We start from the raw sequence: 27,296 nt of genomic DNA, 5'->3' as shown, positions 1-27,296 counted from the left end.
AAAGTTACTTCACTCTGGACTCTACTGTGCTCACAGTGTAGTTTGATCTCAGATTCCTCCTATTAGGATTGTCACCATACCAGTATCGTGATACAAACATTTTCCATGGCACAAAAAACCCCACAAAGCAGACTAAAATCATTGCTCCTTTAAAAACCTGCTTTATGTCAAATATTGTGTGCTATAGCTCGGGAAATAAACACGTGACAACATGAGGCAATAAACACGTGACAACATGAGGCAGTTAAGAACGGTTTTCCTTAAGATATGAAGTCCGCTTCAAGTTTTCATGTTCCTTGCTAAGATGCATCTGAGTATCACGATACTGGTATCGTCACGACCCTACCCCTCTGTTGTGACCTTGCTCCTGAGAAGACTCTTGTACATGTCTTAGAGTTCCTTAGATCTAACTGCCGTTGTCTGTCTGTCTACTTGAACATTTCCATTGAAAGTGCTTTTTAAGTCCAGTTAAGTTCATCTGGTACCGGGAAACGGGCCTATGGAGTTGACCCATTCAGTAGAACAGTTACTCTCTCTCTGTGTAGTAGCACTTACCTGACAGTGTACTCGTCCTCTTCTTTCCAGCGAGGTTTATGCAAGGTAAACATGGTTAACGTTACTTCACCCTGGCCTCAACTGTGCTGTACTCGCAGTGTAGTTTAACGCTAGTTACCTTCTCTCCTCTGACCTAGCTCCTGAGAAGACCCTTGTTCATGTGTTAGAGTCCCTTAGATCTAGCTAGTGTTATCCCCCTCTGCCTCTATCCAAGAAGCAACATTCCTCTAACCTAACGGCACCTGATACAGACTGACACTGGAGAAAAAGCTGTAAGTTTTTCTACCCTCCAGCATCCCCGGCTTGCCTAGTTCAAACTGTGTGCGCCCCGAATGGAACCCTCTCCCCTATTTAGTGCACTACTTTTGACCAGGGCCCATAGGGAATGGGTTGCCATTTGGGATGCAGATCTGGCTCCTGGATAGTCTCTTTAACAGTATTGATGTGGTTGAGATTAATATGGCATGTCTGACGGGGCTTTGTCTCAATGCTCCTTATCTGGCCTATGTGTGTATTCATCGGACCTTGCTCTGAATAGCAGGTATAGTGTGTGGTTGATGTGTTTGTGTAAGTGATGATGGAACATCTGAATGTGTGTGTGTGTGTGTGTGTGTGTGTGTGTGTGTGTGTGTGTGTGTGTGTGTGTGTGTGTGTGTGTGTGTGTGTGTGTGTGTGTGTGTGTGTGTGTGTGTGTGTGTGTGTGTGTGTGTGTGTGTGTGTGTGTGTGTGTGTGGCAGCCAAAGCGAGCGTGAGGAGTTTGAGACGGAGTACAAGCAGAAGTACGAGAGGGAGAGGGTCATTTTGACCGAGGAGAACAAGAAGCTCTCCAGTGAACTGGACAAGGTGAGATGTTATATGCACACACACACACACACATACACACACACACACACACACACACACACACACTGCCCTGACCTAAGGTAACCCTCTCACACACACATCCCAATTCTCGCATCATATGACCACCCCCCCCCACTTCAAATCAAATGAAATTGTATTTGTCTCATGCGCCGAATACAACCGGTGTAAACCTTACTGTGAAATGCTTACTTACAAGCTCTTAACCAACAATGCAGTTCAAGAAATAGAGTTAAGAAAATATTTACTAAATAAACTAAATAAAAAATAAATGGTAACTCAATAAAGTCTTAATAACATGGCTATATACAGGGGGTACCGGTACAGAGTCAATGTGTGGGGGTACAGGTTAATCGAGGTAATTTGTACATGTAGGTAGGGGTAAAGTGACTATGCATAGATAATAAACAGCGAGTAGCAGCAGTGTAAAAACAAATGGGGGTGTCAATGTAAATAGTCCGCTTGACCATTTGATTAATTGTTACAAGCTGTTAAGGAGCATTTTGGACCTAGACTTGGCGCTCCGGTACCGCTTGCCGTGCGGTAGCAGAGAGAACATTCTATTAGTTGGGTGACTTGAGTCTTTGACCATTTGTTGGGCCTTCCTCTGACACCGCCTAGTATAGGATGCTCTCTATGGTGCAGTTGTATAACGTTTTGAGGATCTGAGGACCCATGCCAAAAACAAATCAGTATCCTGAAGGGAAAGGTGTTGTCGTGCCCTGAAGAGGTGTGTTTGGTGTGTTTGGACCATGATACTTTGTTTTTAGGTGATGAGAACACCAAGGAACTCGAACCTCTCGACCCGCTCCGCTACAGCCCAGCCAATGTTAATACTGGCTTGTTCGGCCCTCCTTTGCTGTAGTCCACGATCAGCTCCTTTGTCTTGCTCACGTTAAGGGAGAGGTTGTCCATACTGCCAGGTCTCTGACATCCCTATAGGCTGTCTCGTTGTCGGTGATCAGGCCTACCACTGTTGTGTCGTCAGAAAACTTAATGATGGTGTTGGAGTCATTCTTTGCCACGCAGTCGTGGGTGAACAGGGAATACAGGAGGGGACTAATCACGCACCCCTGAGGGACCCCCGTGTTGAGGATCAGTTTGGCAGATGTGTTGTTGCCTACCCGTACCACCTGGCGGCGGCCCGTCGGGAAGTCCGGGATCCAGTTTGCGAGGAAGATGTTTAGACCCTGGGGTTCTTAGCTTAGTGATGAGCTTAGTGGGCACTATGGTGTTGAACGCTGAGGTGTAGTCAATGAACCGCATTCTCACATAGGTGTTCCTTTTGTCCAGGTGGAAAAGGGCAGTGTGGAGTGCAATTGAGATTGCGTCATCTGTGGATCTGTTGGGACGGTATTGGAGTGGGTCTAGGGTTTCTGGGATGATGGTGTTGATGTGACCCATGACCAGCCTTTTAAAGCAATTCATGGCTACCGATGTGAGTGCTGCAGGGTGGTAGTCATTTAGGCAGGTTACCTTCGTTTTCTTGTGCACAGGGACTATGGTGGTCTGCTTGAAACATAGGTACGTAGGTATTACAGACTCGGTCAGGGAGAGGTTGAAAATGTCAGTGAAGACACTTGCCAATTGGTCCACGCATGCTCTGAGTACACGTCCTGGTAATCCTTCTGACCCTGCGGCCTTGTTAATGTTGACCTGTTTTTAAAGGTCTTGCTCACATCGGCTACGGAGAGCGTGATCACACAGTTGTCCGGAACAGCTGGTTCTCATGCATGCTTCAGTGCTGCTTGCCTCGAAGCAAGCATAAAATACATTTAGCTCATCTGGTAGGCTTGCGTCACTGGGCAGCTTGTGGCTGGGTTTTCCTTTTGAATTCCGTAATAGTTTGCAAGCCCTGCCACATCCGATGAGCGTCAGAGCCAGTGTAGTAGGATTCAATCTTAGTCCTGTATTGACGCTTTGCCTGTTTGATGGTTCGTCTGAGAGCATAGCGACATAACCAGACATTGCTGTTCTGTCCTGCCGATGCACAGAAAACCCAGAAAACACTATCGTACTAACCCGTTGGTAGGATAGTGTCGAACGGAAATCATCCAGATTATTCTCCAGTGATTGCACGTTGGCCAATAGAACTGACGGTAGAAGCGAGTTACCCACTTGCCGCGGATTCTGACAAGGCACCCCGATCTCCGCCCCCTGTATTTGTGTATTTTCTTCGCGTGAATGACGGGGATTTGGGCCTGGTCTCGGAGATGCAGTATATCTTTCGCGTCGGACTCATTAAAGAAAACATTTTCGCCCAGTTTGAGGTGAGTATTCGCTGTTCTGATATCCAGAAGCTCTTTTTTGTCATAAGAGACGGTAGCAGCAACATTATGCACAAAATAAGTTACAAACAATGCGAAAAAACTAACACAATAGCACGGTTGTTTAGGATTCCGTAAAACAGCAGCCATCCCCTCCGGCGCCACCCTTCTCTCCTGGCAAAGCCAATAAAATCACTGTTCATCTATATCTACCTTTAAAACAGACCACAGTCTCTTACACACGCAAATGGACCGGCCCGTTGGATCCCATACTATTGACTTTGGAAGTGGGAGAAATGGGAATGAGAATTGGAAGTTCCCAAGCAAAATACTTTTGTAGGAGTTCTGACGTATCGTATTAAAAGTGATGTTTGTTTTTGTGGTATTGTATATTAAGTATGAAGCAATGCCTGGAAGTTGATAGCAGCCAGGGTAGGGTGTATGTGGAAAATAGGGAACATTCCCCAACACTTCCTGAACACATGCTCAACTTGTGCCAGGGAAGAATAGGGAGAAGCACATATCGTTGGCTGTGTCTCAAATGACACCCTATTCCATTTATAGTGCGTTACTTCTGACCAGGGGACTGGTGAAAGGAAATGCACTATTTGGGAAATGGGTGTCATTTGGGACGCAGACCCATATCATTCTGTTTCACATGCTTTCTGCATGAAAGCCAGAACACACGGATCAGATTATATATATATTTTTTTTTTCTATGAATAATCTGATTATATTTAAATGTTTTCTATTCTAAAGCTAGCTGCTTTCGTTCGGAAATACATTTAACACATGTCAACAAATGCAAGGTTACCTTGGAACTATTATATTTAGCCTGGTTAAATGATCCTTCAAACTGTGTATTATAACTCTGGGTCCATGTTAGCTTGCACTTACCATTGTTTTGCTGGTCCTATGTCAACCAACAACCTACTTGCCACTTATCAGATTTTTGCCATGTGCGCAGTAATAATTCACCACTGTCAAACCGTTACGCTAAAACACATTCCCTTTGCAACTGTCAAGTAGCTTATAATTACCAAGCTAGCTACAGGTATTTATAAATGGCCAGTTGCCACGAGGGCTAGGATCAGCACTTATGACGTCATCGAATCATAATTGTATTATATAGATGACTAGTGAGCCCCTCTCTCCACCTCCCTGCCCTCCTCCCCGTCTTTCTCTCTACCCACCCTACATTGGCATCCACCCCTGGCCTGTCCTTCTCTCCCCTCTTCTTTTAACATTCCCCTGTACCCCCATTTTTTTTTTTTATGCCCCCTCCCCCCTTCCCTAACTTTCTTACCCTTTGCCCTAACCTTTTCTCCCCTCTCTTCTCTGTCCCTCTTTCCCCTTCTCCGACCCTGCCCTGCCTTTCCCCACCCTGTCATACGCTTGGAAATCTGGCGCAGCATGGCTCAAATTAAAGTTCTATTGCAATATCTGCTGAGGTTGCCAAACTCTGTATAATATCTATGGCTCTGATTGACTTTGTGTTGCCCTCTGTCCTGTCCTCTCTCCTCTAGCTGACGTCCATGTTTGAGAAGCTGAGCAGCAGCAACAGACAGCTGGAGGAGGAGATGAGGGAGCTGGCTGACAAGAAGGAGAGCGTTGCTCACTGGGAGGCCCAGATCACTGAGATCATACAGTGGTGAGGGGACGGAGAGACATACAGGACACACACGCACACACTCTGTAACAATGAACTGATACAGTGGTGAGTGGTGCCCCCTGCCGGCCACTCCAGGCCACTGCAGTAGGAGAAACAGGAATAGAGTCTGGCCCAGAGCTCCTGGTTTCCACTAGATAGCACAGCCATAAAGGCAGTATTGGTTATATTGTAAAAAATCATGAAAACCAAAATGTGCTTTTTGGATTTACTGTACGGTTATGGTTAGTACTGTAGTTGTGGATAGGGTGGTAGCTAGTGACGACCAGAGCTCCTGTATGGACCTTAGAGACCCCTAGTGGGGGAAATGTGTATGTACTGGCCAGGATTGTTCAGAACCCTCTGTGCCCTGTATGTACACATAGAACTCTGGCTCTGGGCCTATTTAGTGTTCGTCCCAAGTGGCACCCTATTCCTTTATAGTGCACTAATTTTGACCGAAGCCCAGGGCTGTGGTCAAACGCGGTGCACTATATCGGGAATAGGGTGCCACTTGGGACATATCCTTAATCTAATACTCAATGGGAGGGCAATGGCAAGTTATCGTAACCGTATTGTAATCTTGCAGTCCAGTTAAAGTGACAGTTTGGATATGATAGCTTATGCAACGGATACTGCGGTTAGTGAGTTGTGAGGGCTGCTCATATCCCTGTATTTATTGACTGTGTGACAGGGTTAACGAGTTCATGCGTGCTTCCTACAGGGTAGGGCTTACCTGCAGGGTGTGTGTCTGTGCGCCCACATGAGTGCGTGTGTTTGTATAATGACGCGAGTGAATGTGTCCTCTGTTTGTGTGTGACGTGTGTTCCAGGGTGAGCGATGAGAAGGATGCACGAGGTTACCTCCAGGCTCTGGCCACTAAGATGACCGAGGAGCTGGAGGGACTGAGAAACACCAGCCTAGGTGCCAGGGCCACGGTGAGACATATATACACACACACACACATATACACACACACACACACACACGCAAGAACCTCTGTACCTCTCTCCTCACATCTGCATTGAACTTACCCTTCTTCATTTGCGTCCCTTTCACTCCCCCCCCTCTCCCTCCTTTCTCCCCCCTACAGCAGGACATGCCGTGGAAGGTGCGGAGGTTCGCTAAGCTGGACATGTCAGCCCGTCTGGAGCTGCAGTCTGCACTGGACGCTGAGATCAGAGCCAAGCAGGCCATCCAGGACGAACTGAACAAAGTCAAGGCCTCGAACATCTCCACTGAGTGGTACGTCCACTGCTGCTCTTACTTACTTTTCTACCTTTAAACTCTAAGAACTACGCTTAGGCTTAGAAAATCTTTATTGCTCAAAAAAAGGAACATGGGATATGGGGCACATTCAACGGCAGTACAGTGCAGTCAGTCAAGAGCGCACACCTAAACCATTACTCTGTTACGCTTGCATGATCGGATTTGGCATTGTTGACGTTCTCTGGCTCATCTACCCTCCTGTCTCCTCAGTAAGCTGCAGGAGTCGGACACTAAGAACCAGGACCTGCTAGCTGAGATTGAGAGGCTGAAGAAGGAGACGGAGGAGCTCCGCCTGCGCAGGGGTGAGACTGGAACCATCACCTCTGACCTGTGTTTCTCCTCTCAAAGCTATATGTTCTGTTTGAGTGCCGACCTTTTCGTTTTTATATGTATGGAATATCTGGTCTTAAGCACCGACTAAGAAACTTTCAATGTATGAAACTGGGGGAGGGCAAAATGTTTCTACTTTCTCTGTGCTGCTTTTAGGACAGCATGGTGATGTGATTGTGGTCTCTGGTGGGGTTGTTTTGTGTAGGTGTGAAGCACCAGGACTCCCAGAACTCCTTTCTGGCCTTCCTCAACGCCCCCACCACAGCCTTGGACCAGTTCGATGTAAGTAGCCATCCCTCACACTTTTACAGAGAGGATGGCTTTTTAATCATCTGCTCTAAATTCCACGGTCTCTGACTTGTTTAAAGATCAGAGGAAATGTTTAAAGGCCTCTCTTCTTTTGTTGAGTGACTGTGTCTTCCTTCACTTTTTTTAACATTTATTTTTTTAAACAGATTTTGTTCAGAACATTCATTTTCTTCAATTAATTTTCTTTATTTCATTTGTGTAAATATTTCACATCTTGTTTTTATTTGGTTCTCCTTGCTTCCATGTTCTGCTACGTCAGGATTATTTCTCCTCATCCTCATCCTCTTTAATAGATTTTTGGGAAGACGTAAGTTTCTGTTGGGCAGTGACTGACGTGTGTGGAGCTCTAGACTGTAGATGGATAATAAGCTAACTAGTTGCCTCAGAGCGTGGTGGTGTGATTGGATCCAGTCTTTGTGTGAGTGAGTGGACCATACCTCTCTGTGTCCGTCCGTGTGGGTATCTGTGAGCGTCGTAGCTAGTCCCGTGTGAGTAGATAAGCCTACTAGCCAATGAGTCTTCTGTGAATCTAGTAGTGGATCAGCAGCATCCCCAGTCTTTGGCTAGGTCCCAATTTTCCACCCTTCTCCCAAATTGTGCACTTGCACACTCTGTGTCATGCATTTAAAAGCAAAGGGTTGGCTAGAGGGAGTTTCCACCATTTGTTAAATCCATGTGAGAAAGTGCTCAGTTCAGGAAAAGGGCGGAGAAACGGAAAATAGCCATTGCGTGAGTGGGGTTTGCAGCAGCAGAATTTGGGCTCCTTGGAATTTAGTCAAGACTTGAAAGAATGTTTGTATACTGAGCCGATTCCTCCCACTTAGTATACAGACATTCTTTGATGCCATCCATGGCTACTTGGCTTTGAGTCCAGACACTACAGAACATACTGTTTAACACTCTGGAGTGAGCTTCCCTTCCACACAGTAGCACCATCACGAGTTCCCCTGTTAGTCCAAGAGTCTATGTCCCATATCGCACCCTATTCACTACTTTTGATCAGGGGCTGTGGTCAAAAGTAGTGCACTATGTAGGGAATAGGGTGTCATTTGGGACACCGAGAGTTATTACCCAATCCAGGCAGTGTCCTTCAGTGCAATGTGGAAAGGACATCCTCAGCAAATAGATAGGCTACCATTCCTTTTAATGTGACCTATTTAAGAGCCACTTCAGACTTCTCAATGTTGACTTCTTTCCATTTTTCTGTCCCTCTCTCCCCCCCCCCCACTGAAGCGCTCTCCATCAGTTGGGCCAACTAGCAAAGGCAGACGTGTAAGCTAAGCAGCAGTTCTGTGCTTGTTATTTTGTTTGTGCCCAATCACCCTCTGAACCTCAACTGTGTCTGTTGCATGAAAGGGAATGTATTGTGTGTGTTGTGTCGGTTGTTATGCATGGGGCTTTGTGGAGATGCAACATTTGGACTTTCAAAAAAGTGAAGTATTTTATTGTATTTGTCTTTGCTTTTAAGGCATGGTGTATGTATGGGTGTATGGCCTGCACTGTAGTCCTCCAATAAACTACAGTAGCGTATATGTGTGCATTTACTGCAGTTGTTTCGTTATCCTCCAAGTGGCTTTGTGGATTTCCCAAAACCAAATGTATGGTGTGGCTGTGCTCTTGTCCCTCGTGGCTACAGTCGGCATGGTCAATGGGTTACAGTGCATTCGAACAGACTTACGTGACAGACTTACTCTAGAATTGATTAAAAACAAAATGTTCCTCATCAATCTACACACAATACCCCATAATGACAACGCAAAAACAGGTTTTTAGACATTTTTGCAAACGTGTATATATTACAACAACAACAAAAAGGTTAGCACATTTACGTAAGAATACCCTTTACTCAGTAATTTGTTGAAGCACGTTTGGCAGTGATTACAGCCTCGAGTCTTCTTGGGTGTGACACTACAAGCTTGGCACACCTGTATTTGGGGAGTTTCTCCCATTTTTATCTGCAGATCCTCTCAAGCTCTGTCAGGTTGGATGGGGAGCGTCGCTGTACAGCTATTTTCAGGTCCCTCCAGAGATGTTCGTTTGGGTTCAAGTCGGGGCTCTGGCTGGGCCACTCAAGGACATTCAGAAACTTGTCCCGAAGCCACTCCTGCGTTGTCTTGGCTGTGTGCTTAGGGTCGTTACCCAGTTGGAAGGGGAACCATCGCCCCAGTCTGAGGTCCTGAGTGCTCTGGAGCAGGTTTTCATCAAGGATCTCTCTGTACTTTGCTCCGTTCATCTTTCCCTCGATCCTGACTAGTCTCCCAGTCCTTGCCGCTGAAAAACATCCCCACAGCATTATGCTGCCACCACCATGCTTCACCGTAGGGATGGTGCCAGGTTTCCTCCAGATGTGACGCTTGACATTGAACCAAGAGTTCAATCTGGTTTCATCAGACCAGAGAATCTTGTTTCTCATGGTCTGAGAGTCCAGTAAGTGCCTTTTGGGCAAACCAAGCGGGGTGTCATGTGCCTTTTTACTGAGATGTGGCTTCCGTCTGGCCACTCTACCATAAAGACCTGATTGGTGGAGTGCTGCAGAGATGGTTGTCCTTCTGGAAGGTTCTCCAATCTTCACAGAGGAACTCTGGAGCTTTGTCAGAGTGACCATCGGGTTCTTGGTCACCTCCCTGACCAAGGCCCTTCTCCCCCGATTGCTCTTGGCCGGGCGGCCAGCTCTAGGAAGAGTCTTGGTGGTTCCAAACTTCTTCCATTTAAGAATGATGGTGGCCACTGTGTTCTTGGGGACCTTCGATGCTGTGTTCTTGGGAACCTTATATAGACCGGTGTGTGCCTTTCCAAATCATGTCCAATCAATTGAATTAACCACAGGTGGACTCCAATCAAGTTGTTGAAACATCTCAAGGATGATCAATGGAAACAGGATGCACCTGAGCTCAAGTTCGAGTCTCATAGCAAAGGGTCTGAATACTTATGTAAATAAGGTATTTTGTTTTATAATTTTTTTTACATTTGCAAAAATGTCTAGAAACCTGTTTTCGCTTTGTCATTATTATAGGCTATTGGATGTAGATTGATGAGGAGAAAATGTATTTGATCCATTTTAGAATAAGTCTGTAATTGTAACAAAATGTGGTAAAAGTCGATGGGTCTGAATACTTTCTGAATGCACTGTATGTGTAGCACTCGTGTCATGTGCATTGTTCATGGGTTTGTGGTCCAAACTGTAGGCTTCCTAATGACCTTTGACCAATGGATTGGTCAGTCCTATCTCTGCTACGACTACAATCTCCATTTACCTCTATAATACTGTGCATCTACCTGGTTGAATTGTTTTCTTGCTTTTTACTTTAAGCATGGATGGTGCTTTTTGGTCCCTTTTAGCTTCCTTACTTTCTACCAACTCCATCACAACCTGTTTCTATATCCTGCAACCCACCTTTCTTTCTTTATCTCTCTCTCTCTCTCTCATCCCTTTTTCCAGGTGGACTCGGTGGATAACTTCACTCCCTCCAACACTCCATCCAGAGGCGAGGACTCCAAGTCCCAGCTCAAGTCTCGCTCACGGTCGCCCTCCATGGCCAGCGACGTGGAGCCTATAGAGGTGAACTCTAACCTCTGAACTTTGGACCTCAACTTATATTATGCTTAATCTTAGACTGTTCTTAATCTATAAGGGCTGATTTTCCGACCATAAAATAAAAACTAGGTATATATTGTGCTGTACTTAGGGCTGTTAAGGTGACCATATTACCATATTGGTCACGAGTAATGAGGGTAGTCAAATTCCACATGACCGTTTAGTCACAGTAATTAGGCTTCTCCAAGCTCTGATGCTGCTGATGGCCAAACTTGCTAACTGCATGGTACTCCGCACCCTATTGTTCCTCTAATCACCCTGACATCAATGCAAATGTAATCAAAAATCTAATCAAACACTTCATGAGAGCCCATGAGCTCATGTTGCGCAAGAAAATGAAGCACATAAATCCGCTTTACAAGGGGTTTAGAGCCTAACTGGCATTCATAAGCTGCGAGTGAGTTTCAAGTTTGGGGAAGATTATTTTCACCATAAAATGCACCTTTATAATAAAAGCATTACATGCATAATCGCATTTGCGGTCACTTTTGATAATGGTGTTTTCCCGCTAATGAAATTTGTGCTTATAGCCCTACTGCCGTGTGCACATTGCTGAGCTTATAATGTGAGGAAATAGCCTAATAGTTTATCAACATTTTAAGCTAAACGTTCTGATCTGTTGCGTCTGCCACATTGTGTAAAAAAAGTATTTTTGATGCCAGTGGTTGTATTAATTTGAGATCTATCGCATCCCACAACTGTCCCAGACTATGTTTGGAATATTTGTTTCTCGTACAGAATAGAATAGGTACATTTTTGTACTATGGGGGATAGTAGATTGACATAGGCTAGTGCTTTTGCTCAACTCATCTTGTTGGCTGACCAAAACTAAATGTGGACAGTTCTTCCAATATTTTCAATATGCACCTCGGAATTGGATAAGGACACGCGCAGTTGTGTCCCCGACGTGTCTGTCTTGCAGCAGGTCTCCAAGGTGAACAGCCTCTGGCATGTTAGAACAAAAAAGAGAAGATGTTAGAGAAAGACCCAATCACGTGATGGAGAGCCATGTGAGTGAGAGGTGCTTCTGAGCGGACAGCACTCAAGGAGAAGGGCACAACACAGCACTCAGGGAGAAGGGCACAACACAGCACTCAGGGAGAAGGGCACAACACAGCACTCAGGGAGAAGGGCACAACACAGCACTCAGGGAGAAGGGCACAACACAGCACTCAGGGAGAAGGGCACAACACAGCACTCAGGGAGAAGGGCACAACACAGCACTCAGGGAGAAGGGCACAACACAGCACTCAGGGAGAAGGGCACAACACAGCACTCAGAGAGAAGGGCACAACACAACACTCAGGGAGAAGGGCACAACACAGCACTCAGGGAGAAGGGCACAACACAGCACTCAGGGAGAAGGGCACAACACAGCACTCAGGGAGAAGGGCACAACACAGCACTCAGGGAGAAGGGCACAACACAGCAGTCAGAGAGAAGGGCACAACACAGCACTCAGGGAGAAGGGCACAACACAGCACTCAGGGAGAAGGGCACAACACAGCACTCAGGGAGAAGGGCACAACACAGCACTCAGGGAGAAGGGCACAACACAGCAGTCAGAGAGAAGGGCACAACACAGCACTCAGGGAGAAGGGCACAACACAGCACTCAGGGAGAAGGGCACAACACAGCACTCAGGGAGAAGGGCACAACACAGCACTCAGGGAGAAGGGCACAACACAGCACTCAGGGAGAAGGGCACAACACAGCACTCAGGGAGAAGGGCACAACACAGCACTCAGGGAGAAGGGCACAACACAGCAGTCAGAGAGAAGGGCACAACACAGCACTCAGGGAGAAGGGCACAACACAGCACTCAAGGAGAAGGGCACAACACAGCACTCAGGGAGAAGGGCACAACGCAGCACTCAGGGAGAAGGGCACAACGCAGCACTCAGGGAGAAGGTCACAACGCAGCACTCAGGGAGAAGGGCACAACGCAGCACTCAGGGAGAAGGGCACAACACAGCACTCAGGGAGAAGGGCACAACACAGCACTCAGGGAGAAGGGCACAACACAGCACTCAGGGAGAAGGGCACAACACAGCACTCAGGGAGAAGGGCACAACACAGCACTCAGAGAGAAGGGCACAACACAGCACTCAGGGAGAAGGGCACAACACAGCACTCAGGGAGAAGGGCACAACACAGCACTCAGGGAGAAGGGCACAACACAGCACTCAGGGAGAAGGGCACAACACAGCACTCAGGGCCAAGGGCACAACACAGCACTCCCGGCCAAGGGCACAAAGGCCACTGGCCGCAAAAGGCATGGATTTTTTTTAGGATGCATTACGGCCACACAAAGGGTATGCCGCCGGGAAATTTGAGGCATTATCAAGTGCTTGTCAAATTGTGAACGAGAGACTAATGAAGTGTGTACAGCCTGCGCAAAAAAACAAAGCAGAGCACATGCCTTTCAAGCAACTTAAAAAAAAAAATCATCATTAGAGTCGCATCATGCAGCCTTACTTTGTTAATCATAAACAGATAGCCCAATGTTTATAGAACAACTAAAGTTACATTAATAACTCTAAATTAAGCATATAGGAGGACCTATTTCGTTGTTAAATGCTCAACACAGAATAGCCGCATGTGCACACGCCCTCAAATCGTTTGGAGAAAGTATCCTTTCTATTTAATTCAGCTTTGTTCAGTTGTTTTCTTCATACTCTAAAATAATGCCATGGAATTCTAAGGTTAACTAGTCTTTAACTATTAGTCTTTAACTAGTTAACTAGTGTAACCCACAGCCATTTGGCATAGCCAGATCAGGACCTAACATAAGGACAAAGTATGCTATTCTGTTCTTCTGAAATAGACTTCATTTTCTTCATATCATGTTTCTTTAGACCTGTCTAAAAATAAATCATGGATTTATTGTGAAGGTGTAGGCTATATTAAATGTAAAACGTAGATGTTCTTATCAGTGTGGCAGCCAGGAGACGCTAAATGTGTTTGTTAATTAACGGTCAGTTACCGTGAGACCGACCAGTTACTTGCTTGACAATCACCGGCTGATGAAATTTCGTGACCGCCACAGCCCTAGCTGTACTCAGATCATTCTGTCTTCTCTCACCCTCTAGTTGATAGACCACCCCCCACGGCCAGTCCAGACCCCCACCATGCGATCAGGGGGGTACGGTAGTATTGGCCGCTCATCACCCAAGGTAAGACCTGACATCCTTTTTGACCTCCCAAATACCGTTCTACTGTTTTAACCTCAGTCAATACTTAGTCATGTCAATCCCATGGACCCGACGAAGACCAGTTGCTGTAGTTCAATAAAGCGTCTGTATTAGTCCTATGTGTTTTGACCGGCCCTCTGTTCCCCTTTGTTTGTCCCCTGCAGCCCAAAGCCCACCAGTTTGTGGTGAAGTCCTTCAGTGCTCCAACCAAGTGTAACCAGTGCACCTCTCTCATGGTGGGACTCATCCGCCAGGGCTGCACCTGCGAAGGTACGATGAGAGAGAGAGAGAGAGAGGGAGGGGGGGATAAAGGGTGGAGGAGAGCGGGAGGAAGACAAAGATGGGAGAATGAGGAGCGAGAGGGATAAAGGAAGACTGGGATCTGAGGAAAGGGATGGAGGGAAACAGGTGGAAGGAAGAGAAGAAGGCAGGGGATTTTGGATGGAAGGAGGAGACGTGGGGCAAGACTGAGGTGGGAGTACTGTCTCTTTTGAGGCTAGATATAAAACCGATATAAACCCCTTATTCTCTCCTGTCTGGTGCTGCAGTGTGTAACTTCTCGTGCCACGTGACATGTGCTGACAAGGCTCCAGCAGTGTGCCCCGTGCCACACGACCAGACCAAGGGGCCATTGGGCATTGACCCTCAGAGGGGCATCGGCACTGCCTACGAGGGACACGTCAGAGTACGTATGACACCGAAGATTGTTTGTTTATGCACTCTTTTAACAACATTTCCTGGTAGAATAAGTACCTGTGAATTAAAGTGCAAATGTAAAACTAAAACCTTACCTTGTACGTTTAACGTCCCTATATCACCAGTGGCTGACCTGTGTGTGAGGCTTGCCTGTTAATTGTGTCTGTATAGTAAAATATGTCTCTGTCTCTAAAGGTTGTTTACCACTGGCAATACTAGGTTGGGTCTATGTGTGAGACTGAAGTGTGTGTCTGTCCCTGTGTGTGTTCCCAGGTGCCCAAGCCAACGGGGGTGAAGAAGGGTTGGCAGCGGGCGGTTGCTGTAGTGTGTGACTTCAAGCTCTTCCTGTATGAGCTGGGAGAGGGCAAGGCCACAACGCCCAGTGTGGTGGTCAGTCAGGTCATAGACATGAGGTAAGGACTACAACCTAAGCTCTGTCTGAACTAGAACTCCCATAGCTGGGGAAGGGCCACAACGCCCAGTGTGGTGGTCAGTCAGGTCATAGACATGACGTGAGACTGACAAGGACTACAACCTGAGCTCTGTCTGAACTACAACCCAGTCTCTCAGAGAGAAATGGCTGCTTATTAGAATTACTTCCGGGTTTAGTCCTTTATTTGATTGACTCAATCACTCTCTCCCACTTTCTCTCTGCCTCTCCCCCCTCTCTCTCTCTCACACTTTCTCCTTCCTTTGTTTTCCAGGGATGAGGAGTTTTCAGTCAGCTCTGTCCTGGCGTCTGATGTCATTCACGCCAGCCGCAAGGACATCCCATGTATATTCAGGGTTAGCCTTTTTTTCTTGAATACATGCATTTTTTTTGACATCCATACATTTACTCCGTGATTACTCCCCCGCCTATTCCAGTCTTCAGATTTCTCCGCTTTTTAAACAATGCTTCATTGTTGTGGGACGCCATTCCAAAAGCCCTAACCCCTAACCCCTGACCTCTAAACCCCTCCAGGTGACTGCTGCCCAGCTGTCCGCCTCCTCCAGTCACAAACCTTCCATCCTGATCCTGGCGGACACCGACCACGAGAGGAACAAGTGGGTGGGGCTTCTCAACGAGCTGCAGCGCATCCTCAAGAAGAACAAGCTGAAGGAGCGCTTTGTCTACGTGCCCAAAGAGGCCTACGACAGCACGCTACCGCTCATCAAGACCACGCAGTCCGCCGCTATTATAGGTAGGGGAGACACACACACACACTGCCCCTCTATTTTGGTCATGTAGTAAGAAAGTAATTGTTGGGGGGGGGAAACTCTTCTCTGTATCAGTCTCATTAAGAGTTTGTAGTATACAGCCATTGCATGTTCTACTGCAGAAGGGATCATACTTTCTGCATCTTGTTACCTAACTATGCGGTAGACTCTGAATCAAACGTCCTCTTGATGTTTTCTCTTCAGATCACGAGCGCGTTGCCCTGGGCAACGAGGAAGGCCTTTATGTTATCCATGTCACCAAAGATGGTACGACTTTTGCACCTACCCGCCTGATGCACTTCACCCAGTTTGCAGTAGAATGCTCACCACATATTGGCGATCACAGTGGAGAGGTCTTTTTGACAACTCGCTCTCTCTCCCCCCTCCTGACCTCACAGAGATCATCCGCGTGGGAGACAATAAGAAGGTCTACCACATCGACCTGGTCCCCCAGGAGCAGCTCCTAGCGGTCATCTCCGGTCGTAACCGCCACGTCCGCCTCTTCCCCATGGCCGCGCTGGACGGACGGGAGATGGACTCCTACAAGCTGGCCGAGACCAAGGGCTGCACAGCGCTGGTGTCCGGGCCCGTCCGAAACAACTCCCTCACCTGTCTGTGTGTGGCCATGAAGAGACAGGTCATCTGTTACGAGGTGGGCGGTGGGGACGGAAGGGATGGGGTTTTAAAGTACATTGTCGTATTTGACAAATGATGTCGTGTAACTTTGCTTAGAAAAGCAACGATATGTAGGCTATTTTCATGGGATTATGAAATATTAAAAAATGTACTCACTAAATAACAGCATGAGGGTTCCCTATCTCCCAGGTGAACAAGAGCAAGATGCGCCACCGCCGGCTGCGAGAGCTCCAAACCCCAGGTCCTGTCCAGTGGATGGGTCTCCTGAGCGAGCGGCTGTGTGTGGGCTACCAGGCTGGCTTCACGCGCTACAGCGTCCACGGGGACTGTGCCCCGGTCAGCCTGCTGCACCCCGAGGACCACACCCTGGCCTTCATATCCCAGCAGGGCCTGGATGCATTGTGTGCCGTGGAGATCTCCTCCAAGGAGCTGCTGCTATGCTTCTCAGCCATAGGGGTCTATGTGGACTCGCAGGGCCGCCGCTCGCGCCAGCAGGAGCTGATGTGGCCGGCCGTGCCTAACTCCGCCTGTGAGTTCTGAACTAGCACAATTGTCTTACCGTTATCATAAACCAAAATAGGTGTTAGCTGTTTACAAACGACAAGTAAATAAAAAGTATATAGCTTCCGAATATGTTTAAAACTATCGTCTGGAGACAGTCCTTGCTTCTAGAGCGGCTGTCTACACGTTTGTGAGGGGTTACATTTCCTCTGCCTCATCCCAAAGCTGTTTACTAAAACAAGTAGCGGGGCTGTCGTTTTGCATTTAAAAACAAATCCCAGAATGTAGCTTTCAGCCTGAAGCTGATGTTGTCCTCCTTCCTCCCCTCCAGGTTACAACGCCCCCTACCTGTCAGTGTACAGTGAGAATGCTGTGGATGTGTTTGACGTCAACACCATGGAGTGGATTCAGACCGTCCCACTAAAGAAGGTGAGAGTATAGGACTGCACATGTAGCGGAGGGCCGGTCGTGGGATTGGTGTAGGTGTAACATTTGACCCCTTTGTATCCCCCCTGAAGGTACGACCTCTGAACCCCGATGGATCCCTGAACCTCCTGGGTCTGGAGACAGTGAGGCTCATCTACTTCCGAAACAAGACGGCAGGTCAGTTGCACATAGGATAGGCCTCCGGACCTCTAAATGCATAGGAGAGATCCATATCTTGATTATGACCACTGACTGAGTGAAATACTCATTTTAATGGTCGTTGTATTCCACAGTAGTATTATCATGTTCTTTTTTTAAAGAGATTTTTTTTCAACAACAAAAAAATAAGAACTGGATTAGAAATATTTATGATGATCATGGTCATGCTACTGATGATGCTGTTGTTGTTGACGACAGTGGCCATGTTGTTAATATTCCAGAGGGTGATGAGCTGGTGGTCCCCGAGACTTCTGACAACAGCAGGAAGCAGATGGTTCGCAGCTTGAACAACAAGAGACGCTTCTCTTTCAGAGTCCCTGAAGAGGAGAGGCTACAGCAGAGGAGGTACACCACACTCTATGGAGTGCACACTACACACTACGTAGTGCACACTACACTGCTTATGATAGTCCATCGTATCCGATGATGAGTTAACGCTGGATTCTTTGGTGACTGTAGAGTCCAATCTGAGATCCACAAACTTTATTGCTGGTGCAGCATATGCAGTCTGTGTTGGCGACGGCAGGCATGGTTGTATTTCTCCTGAGCTGTCTCTTTGTGCTCCTCTCCTCCTCCCACCTATGTACACCCCTCTGGCAGAGCTGCCGCCAGGTGAAACGGTCGGCAGCAGCATCCTCTAGGTTTGTGCTGTGGGTTTGATGTTGCACTTCTTCAGCAACGTTTTTTAGCTGGTTCTTGTAGCGCTTCATCTGCCCCCCTGCAGACCTCCGTCCAAGATGTAGCTGGCCATACAGGATCGTCCGCGGCAAGCGCTCCTGAGACAAGCTAATGACATGCCCAAGCCAGCGTAGTTGGTGTTGGGTGACCATGGCCTCCATACTCTTGCAGTTTGTATTAGCAAGTATTTCTGTATGGGGCACATGGTTACACCAGGTGATTCCCAGGATGCGCTGCAGGCATCTTATGTGGAGTCGCTCGGGCTGCTTGTTGTGGCGAATGTAAGTGACCCAGGCTTCACAGCTGTAAAGAAGTGTGGTGATGCAGACGGCTTAATCGACAGTGATTTTGGTGTGGAGGTGGAGATCCCTGTTTTGGGAGACCCTGCGTCTGAGATTCCCCGAAGGCAGCTGATGCTTGCTTGATCCTATTTTGAATTTCGAGGTCGATGCTGCAGTTCTTCGAGAGGATGCTACCCAGGTATTTGAAGGACGGGACTATTGGCAGTGATTTGTGTTAAATTGTGAAGACAGGCAGGGTGGGTGGAGGGCTGGATCTCCATTGACAGACCACCTCTGTCTTGGTGGTGTTGATACAGTCCCATCCTGCTATAGACCCTCACAGACGCTACAAGGACAGACTGAAGATCTTCCAGAGTGTGGCCATGAGCACAGTCATCAGCATACTGGAGGTCAAGGACCCGCTCTGTCAAAAACCTTGGTGGTTGCTTGGAGCCTCCTGATGTTGAATAGATTTCCATCCAGCCCGAAGTCGACCGCAACCCCGCTGCTGTCCTCAAACTTCTTGTGGAGAAGCTGGGGGACACATAGGATGAAGATGTTAAAGAGTACAGGTGCCAGCGCACACCCCTGTCTCACACTGACGCTTACTCCAAAGGGCACTGACTCCTGCCCTCCTATGGCCACTGAGGCATCATCCCATCATGGAACTGGAAAAGGATGTTAACACATTTGTCTGGACAGCCAAATTTGAGTAGAATGCCCCATAGTAGTTCCCTGCTCACAGTGTTGAAGGCCTTGGAGAGGTCGACAAAGGCAACGATAAGGTCCTGATGTTGTTCACGGCACTTCTCCTGGAGTTGTCCTGCCGTAAATATCATGTGGACCGTACTCCTGTTCTTTCTGAAGCCTCATTGTGACTCTGGCAGCAGTTCCTCTGTGATGTTGTTCACCAGCATGTGTGGCATCACCTTGGCCAGGACCTTGCCGGCAACAGCCAGAAGAAATATCCTCTGGCTGTTGCTGCAGATGAACTTGTCACCGTTGTTCTTATAGATGGTGACAATGTTTGCATCCCGCCACTGTTGGGGGACGATCTCCCCATCTCAAACCTCAGTGATGTACTGATGGAGTGTTCTGGTGCAGAAGTAACCTCCCTTCTTAAGTAGCTCTGCCGGGATGCTGTCAGGAGTCTTGTTGTTCTTGAGGGAACGGATAGCTGATAACACCTCTTGGAAGGTTGGTGAATGGTTGAGGTCTCGAATGGGTGGATGGACAGGAAGTTCTTCCAGGATGGAGTGGTCTGTAGGAGAGTGCTGATTGAGTAGTGCTTCATAGTGGTCAGCCCACCTCATCAGGATCTGGTTTTGGTCCTTCAAGAGAGTCAGACCATCAGCTGTTTTCATGTGGGTGATGGAGTGACTTCTAGGGCCATAGCTTTAGTTGAGTTGTAGAAATTGTGCATGTCGTTTTTGTCGGCATAAACGTGGATTTATTGTGCCTTATTCGTCCACCATTCGTTCTGCAGAGCACGCAAGGTTGTTTGCACTTCCTTGCGTGATGCACGCCGTCACTTGCGGAGGGTAGTAGATGTGGGGTTGTTGAGAGTAAACCTTTGTGCATATTGTCCAGTAACATTATGATGGTGTCAGAATTGTCATCGAACCAGTCCTGATGTTTCCTACCTCTGTAGCCAATGGAGTGGGCCGCTGGCTGATAGAGCACTGAGCTAATAGATGCCCACAACTGGTCCATGGGGTCATCTGCGCTCAGAAGAGGCTCAGTCTCCCTCTGCCTTTCAGCAACAGAACTCGTCCCTTACTGCAGTTTTCTCAAGCCGGATGCAGACGCCTCTTACTGGACTTCTAATGAGATCGCGCTCGGCATATAGAGTTAGCGGACTCGTGCCGTTCTCATTGACCTGACCAACACCATGTCTACCCAGCACTCCGCTCCATGTTCTGTCCCGCCCTAGCGTTGAAGTCACCCAGCAGAAAGATCTCGTCATTCCGGGTGAAGGGCCTCATCTAGTGACTAGGGGGATCTTGGCTAAGGGGATACGGAGAGACATGAGTCTTTCACTTATGCCGACAGGTGTTTCGGTGAGGCTGGGTAGAAGGCTCTAATTGCCAGTCCCACACCGTGCTGATGTTGTCCCCCCGGAGGGTAACCTTTCCAGAAGAAGGTATAACCATCTCCCTCCTCTTTCAGGGAATGTACATCCAGAAACATGGTCTCACTCAGGGCAGCAATGTCAATGTTGTAGCGCCTTAGTTCTGCAGCAATCAAAGCTGTTCTCCGATGGGGTCTGTCGCTATTATCGTCAGTGTCCAAAAGAGTTCTGATGTTCTATGTCGCCAGTTTCAGGGGAATTATTTTCTTTAGCATTTTTCAACCGCTGAGTGGAACGTTTTTTTTAGGCCACTTTCTAGGCCTCTCCCCAGCTGGGGGAGAGCAGTGTGGCTAAATAGGGCTGCTCAGGCACACGGGGTCTGCCGAGAGCAGCTGCCACTCAAGTCCCAACTGCTGGTGACCATAATAGCCCTGTGCCGCTGGCGTGCAGAGGGGTCTGATTAAGGGCTCCCGGTGCATTCACTCCTGCCCCCGTCACCAGACACCCCAAACCTGCCAGGCTTTAGGCCGGTTTCCGGTTGATGGCTTCACCGAGGTCAGAAGTGGATACCTGCGCAAAGGAAGTTATGTAAAGTGCCGCTGAGGCTGCGCAATCCTCAACAGCACTACTTCACTGTAGGAAGGGGAAATTCCAGTGGCAAGTGGGGAAATCCAGGACGACCAGTATCTTCCACAGCTGCAGGAGGCTGCCTGAACCCCAGTCTGTCGGTATCCGCCTACCACGCGCCGCCAGCACGCTGCTTTTCTCTCAGGGTGTGCTCCCCTAGCCTTTGTCGTACCAGACTAACCCACAAGGCAGCGGGACAGTGGCTGATGGCTGCCAGGACGTGTCCACACTGCTGCTCCGAGATCCCCTGCCGGGTTAGCCTGGTGTTTCAAGACAACCAGTTAACGTGTGCCGCCGCGATAAGGCCCGACCAGGAGTCTTGGTCATGTCTTTGTACCGGCAAGGAGAGACTTGTGCATGAACTGCTCCCCAATTCACCACAAGGGCTAGCCGGCAGCAGCGAGCTGAAAGCGAGATTATGCAAGCACGTGGTAAGTGGGGCATGCAACTAACCTCTAACCAGGCACTAAAGCACTAGATGTGTCACATGCACCTTGCTGTTGCCCCCCGACATATGTGCATATGTGTTCATATCCATACACTACACACTACACTACATGGTGCACAATACACTACACACTACATAGGGTGCACTACACTATACACTATAGTACACACTACACAATACACTACACACTACGTAGTGCGCACTGCACAATACACTACACACAGTGCATAATACACTACATAGTGCACACTACACAATACACTACACACTACGTCGGGCGCACTACACAATACACTACACACAGTGCATAATACACTACATAGTGCACACTACACAATACACTACACACTATGTAGTGCACGCCATACTACATAGTGCACAATACACTCATAGTGCACCAAGCTACTTCACAGAGGGAGTGTACAGCTAATGGTGCATTACACACTACAGATTTAGTACAGACTCCATACCATTCATCCATATTCGTCCCCTCCATAGGCATAAAGCTCATTCTGTTCACGCGATATCACTCTCTACTGGTGCGTTCACCCTGTCCTGGCCACAGTGACCTCATTCCTGTGTTTGGTGTGTGTCCTATACAGAGAGATGCTGAGAGACCCAGAGATGAGGAACAAGCTGATCTCCAACCCCACCAACTTCAACCACGTGGCCCACATGGGACCTGGGGACGGCATCCAGATCCTCAAAGACCTGCCCATGGTAAGACGGGCCACTACAGAGAGTTTCCATAGATGTTTCTGCTTAGTTGTAACAAGCTGAGTACTTGTACTTCCTTCTCTGGTCCAACTGAGCATCATGTGTTTGTACGTGTGAATGTCTGTGCGTTTCTGTGATTTAATGTCTGTGTTTACGTATGTGCATATGTGTGGTCATCATATTACATGTTATATGTGTTCATATCTATATTTGTCATTCGGTGAATGTGTATTCACAATTGTTTCTATGTGCCTGTATATCTATGCGTTCTCATCCCATCTCCATAATCCATATATCTGTGCCTCTCTGTCCTCATCCGCCCTGGTCTATTCTGTCCTCCCCTGTCCACTGGCCTCTCTGACACAGAATGTGCGTGTTCAGGAGAGTCGTGCTGCAGGCTTCAGTGGCTCCGTGTCCATCCCCTCCATCACCAAGAACAGAGCCGAGCCGGGACGGTCCATGAGCGCCAGCAGTGGGCTGGGCATCCGTAAGTATCACACTACCAAACACACTAAGCTAGTAAGCTTAATAGTAAAATAAATATTGTATAATAAAATGGGGATTAAAGAAGCAGCAAAAGATGTAGGCCTGGGTAGAGAAAATGGATGTGTATGTTACTAGTGAACAATGGAAAGTAGATTTTTGTAGATTTAAATGCATTTACAGTGCCTCGAGAAAATATTCAGACCCCTTGACTTTTTCCACATTTTGATGTTAGACTTATTCTAAAATTGATTAAATAGTTGTTTTTTCTCATCAATCTACACACAATACCCCATAATGACAAAGCAAAAACTGTTTTTTATACATTTTTGAAAATCAATTCAAAAAAATATATATCTGAAATATCACATTTTCAAAAGTATTCAGACCATTTACTCAGTACTTTGTTGAAGCACCTTTGGCAGCGAACTTTGAGTCTTCTTGGGTATGACACTACAAGCTTGGCACACATGTATTTGGGGGGTTTCTCCCATTCTTCTCTGCAGATCCTCTCAAGCGCTGTCAGGTTGGATGGGGTATTTTCAGGTCTCCAGAGATTTCCGGGCTCTGGCTGGGTCACTCAAGGACATTGAGACTTGTCCCGAAGCCACTCATGCGTTCTCTTGGCTGTGTGCTTAGGGTCGTTGTCCTGTTGGAAGGTGAACCTTCACGCCTGTCTAAGGTCCTGAGCGCTCTGGTGCAGGTTTTCATCAAGGATCTCTCTGCACATTGCTCCGTTCATCTTTGCCTCAATCCTGACTAGTCTCCCAGTCCCTGCCGCTGAAAAACATCCCCACAGGGATGGTGCCAGGTTTCCTCCAGACGTGACGCTTGGCATTCAGGCCAAAGAGTTCAATCTTGGTTTCATCAGACCAGAGAATCTTGTTTCTCATGGTTTGAGAGTCTTTAGGTGCATTTTGGCAAACTCCAAGCGGGCTGTCATGTACCTTTTACTGAGGAGTGGCTTCCGTCTGACCACTCTATCATAAAGGCCTGATTGGTGGAGTGCTACAGAGATGGTTGTCCTTCTGGAAGGTTCTCCCATCTCCACTCAGGAACTCTGGAGCTCTGTCAGAGTGACCATCGGGTTCTTGGTCACCTCCCTGACCAAGGCCCTTCTCCCCCGATTGCTCAGTTTGGCTGGCCGACCAGCTCTAGGAAGAGTCTTGGTGGTTCCAAACTTCTTCCATTTAAGAATGATGTAGGCCACTGTGTTTTGGGGATCTTTAATGCTGCAGAAATGTTTTGGTACCCTTCCCCTGATCTGTGCCTCGACACAATCCTGTCTCGGAGCTGTACGGACAATTCCTTCGACCTCATGGCCTGGTTTTTGCTCTGACATCCACTGTCAACTGTGGGACCTTCCATAGACAGCTGTGTGCCTTTCCAAATCATGTCCAATCAACTGAATTTACCACAGGTGGACTCCAATGAAGTTGTAGAAACATCTCAAGGATGATCAATGGAAACAGGATGCACCTGAGCTCAATTTCGAGTCTCACAGCAAAGAGTCCGAATACTTATGTAAATAAGGTATTTCTGTTTTTTATTTTTAATAAATTAAGCTACAATGTCGAAAAACCTGTTTTCGCTTTGTCATTATTGGATATTGTGTGTAGATTGCTGAGGATTTTTTTTATTTAATACATTTTAGAATAAGGCTGTAATGTAACAAAAGTCAAGTGGTCTGAATAGATTCCCGAAGGGTGACACTCATCTGTCTCTAACTTTCTCTCTTCACTTCTCTTCCTAACTCCCCCTTCCCTTCTCTGTCCCACTCTCTCCCCATTCCTCTCTTCACTTCTCTTCCTAACTCCCCCTTCCCTTCTCTGTCCCACTCTCTCCCCATTCCTCTCTTTCTTCCCCTATCTCTCTATTTTTGTCTCTCTCCCTCCTTTTTCCAGGTTCGTCATCTCAGAACGGCAGTGCGTTGAGGAGAGAGCTGTCCGGGGGTAGCTACAGCTCTAAGCGCCAGACCATGACCTCTCCCTCCGAGAGCTCCTTGTCCTCCGGAGGGGGTATGGACGGCTGCAGCGACGCACCCCTCTCCCAGTTCGACAGAGAGGTACGTGACCAGCCTAGCTTGCTTCCTCCCTCGGGCGCCTGGGTAAATTGCACTTGATTAAGGCTACTAAAACTCGGCTACTAATAAGTGGGAACAATTGTGCTGAATCTATGTCGTCGCTTAGGTGATATACTGTAAAAGTCGCATCTCCGATACTAGTGTTCAGATAGTTGTATTTTGGTTGTGAGAGTCAAGTGGATGGATCTGAAACCACGTTTCACTAATCGTTTGAGCACAGTTGCTCTAAATATGACTAGGTTCACCATAACACTACACAGACACTGAAAATACTCTACCTGGTGACCAATGACGTGGAAGACATATCAAACATCTATGTAATTAGACATATCAAAGTGTGCCCCATAACTCTGCGCCCCCCTTTTACCCACAACATCCACCACCCAGCCTACGTCTTCTCGTGCCCTCCCATATCGCCCTTTGCCTCATCCTATCCCTCGGTCTGATTGGTTCCTAGACCCACCACAGCCCCTCATAGGGAACTCAATCGGCCCCCCCCTACGCAACCCTGACCCGAACCTCAGTCACAGCCATTCCCCTCTCTGGTTCTCTGCATCTGGCCTCTCCTCACTCAGCCTCAACCACCCACCCAGCCAGTAGTAGCTAGCTACAAGTCACCACTAACCACTGATTCAGGGTCAGATAGTTTTTTCTTCCCCCTAATGTTTAAGGTTAGATTTGGGGTCTAATAATCTGATCCTAGATCTGTGGTTAAGAGAAGCTTTTACCTCAAGCATCCAGCCATCCTCAAAGCAGGGGATTCTTGCTCTAGCTATCCATTGTGCCTTTGGCTCCCTCTTCTGGCCTGGCTGACTGTCTACCACCCCCACCGTCCCTCATACCTGGCTAGCTCCATCGTGATTCGTGCCTGCCCCCATCTCGCCCCCCTCCACCCGCTTCGGTCCACCCCAGCCCCAGCATGTTGTTCTCTGGGCCGGGCCGGGTCGCTGAGTCTGTAACTGTTCCTCTCCAGTGGCAGGCGGTCTCGCCATCGGAGAAGACCCCCGATCTGAAAAGGGCTTTAAGGACCCTGCTTAGTAAAATGAAGGTAATGTCAGCACACACACACAACCAACCCAGACGCACTGTGACCTACCCCTCAACCACACACACAGACACCAACACGCACGTGCGCGCGTTGCCCACAGTCGTGAAGCTTTGCCCCAAAGCCTCCCATCACTCCCACCACTGCACCATTTCAGCCCCAGCGGCACCAGCATCTGATTGCCCCCACTGTTTCTGGCTAGAGGGCGGTTACTCATTCCTCTTTCCACTGACCTGCCCTGGGGTTTCTACTTCATTTCCTGGTTTGGTTTTTGGAACGGTGTGTCACCATCATCCTCTACCCCGCATGCGTCTGTCTGCTTCCATACTGTCCCCCTGTGGCCAGCCCAACTCATGTTTCTAATCATGACCATGACAGTATCTGATCTGATTTGATTGATACATCATCAGGAAGATACTGTGGCGCTCCTCTCCTATAGGCCATTATAGTACCTGTACCTTTGTGCCAGCTACTGTAGTGCGGTGGTGGACAGTTGTAGCTCCCACAGCCGTAGCCTACTGTACAAATAGCCATAGAAAGGAAAAATGTATGTTTTGTCTGTGAGAAACATGCGGTGCAGAGGACAAATTCACTCTCACCACCTCCCGTGTAGCGTTGCAAGATTCTGGTAACTTTCCTCAAATTCCCAGGTTTTCTAGAAACCCCCAGTTGGAAGGTTCCCGGAATCAGGAGGGAATAATCAGGACATTTCTGGAAAACCTGGGAATTGTGGGATAGTTACTGGAATTTTACAAACCCTACTACCTCCCTTCAGTGAAGGAGGGAGATGATCTCAACCCTGCTTTTCTTAACTAGCAACTCTCAGTGCTGTCCTCAGGGGTATCTTGTACACAATGGTATACTATAGCAGGGGTGGCATATCATAATTATGGAGGACCAGCAGTGTATGCAGGCTTTTGTTCCAGCCCAGCACTCACACACACACACACACACACACACACTACACCCCTGATTTAACAAATCGCGTTCTAGCTCCAAAACCATATATGTGTTGATTATTTTAACCGTGCGTTTTCAACTAGGCTGGAACAAAAGTTGGTCAACCTCCACTGACTGCTGTGTATTGTAGTAGTAGACAGTAGACGAGGGGCCTCGTGTGTATTGCGTATGTGTTTTGCTGTGACCAATCACTTCCG

At 47.8% G+C, this 27,296-nt stretch overlaps 1 protein-coding gene across 9 annotated transcripts in view; it reads left to right on the top strand.

Annotated features, from left to right (window-relative positions):
• Positions 1–27,296, top strand: part of cdc42bpab (CDC42 binding protein kinase alpha (DMPK-like) b) — a 98,599-nt gene that overhangs the window by 67,028 nt on the left and 4,275 nt on the right. For 3 of the 9 annotated variants that reach the window (XM_071370677.1, XM_071370680.1, XM_071370676.1), the window contains 24 exons: positions 1,293–1,398; positions 5,210–5,334; positions 6,164–6,269; positions 6,425–6,576; positions 6,811–6,902; positions 7,136–7,212; positions 8,473–8,511; positions 10,679–10,798; positions 13,927–14,010; positions 14,193–14,298; positions 14,577–14,713; positions 14,998–15,137; positions 15,429–15,510; positions 15,689–15,908; positions 16,129–16,191; positions 16,323–16,576; positions 16,750–17,089; positions 17,393–17,490; positions 17,580–17,664; positions 17,928–18,051; positions 22,414–22,531; positions 22,895–23,015; positions 24,916–25,076; positions 26,068–26,142. In XM_071370677.1, coding sequence (XP_071226778.1) covers positions 1,293–1,398; positions 5,210–5,334; positions 6,164–6,269; positions 6,425–6,576; positions 6,811–6,902; positions 7,136–7,212; positions 8,473–8,511; positions 10,679–10,798; positions 13,927–14,010; positions 14,193–14,298; positions 14,577–14,713; positions 14,998–15,137; positions 15,429–15,510; positions 15,689–15,908; positions 16,129–16,191; positions 16,323–16,576; positions 16,750–17,089; positions 17,393–17,490; positions 17,580–17,664; positions 17,928–18,051; positions 22,414–22,531; positions 22,895–23,015; positions 24,916–25,076; positions 26,068–26,142 — 3,025 coding nt within the window. The remainder of the gene's footprint in view (positions 1–1,292; positions 1,399–5,209; positions 5,335–6,163; positions 6,270–6,424; positions 6,577–6,810; positions 6,903–7,135; positions 7,213–8,472; positions 8,512–10,678; positions 10,799–13,926; positions 14,011–14,192; positions 14,299–14,576; positions 14,714–14,997; positions 15,138–15,428; positions 15,511–15,688; positions 15,909–16,128; positions 16,192–16,322; positions 16,577–16,749; positions 17,090–17,392; positions 17,491–17,579; positions 17,665–17,927; positions 18,052–22,413; positions 22,532–22,894; positions 23,016–24,915; positions 25,077–26,067; positions 26,143–27,296) is intronic. The other 6 variants (XM_071370682.1, XM_071370678.1, XM_071370679.1 and 3 more) reach the window with 5 other exon arrangements.

Source organism: Salvelinus alpinus, chromosome 27 (genome assembly GCF_045679555.1).
Source record: "Salvelinus alpinus chromosome 27, SLU_Salpinus.1, whole genome shotgun sequence".
In the NCBI taxonomy this organism is placed as follows: Eukaryota; Metazoa; Chordata; class Actinopteri; order Salmoniformes; family Salmonidae; genus Salvelinus; species Salvelinus alpinus.
The sequence above is the reverse complement of the archived record's forward strand: the minus strand, read 5'-3'. Positions and strand labels throughout refer to the sequence as shown.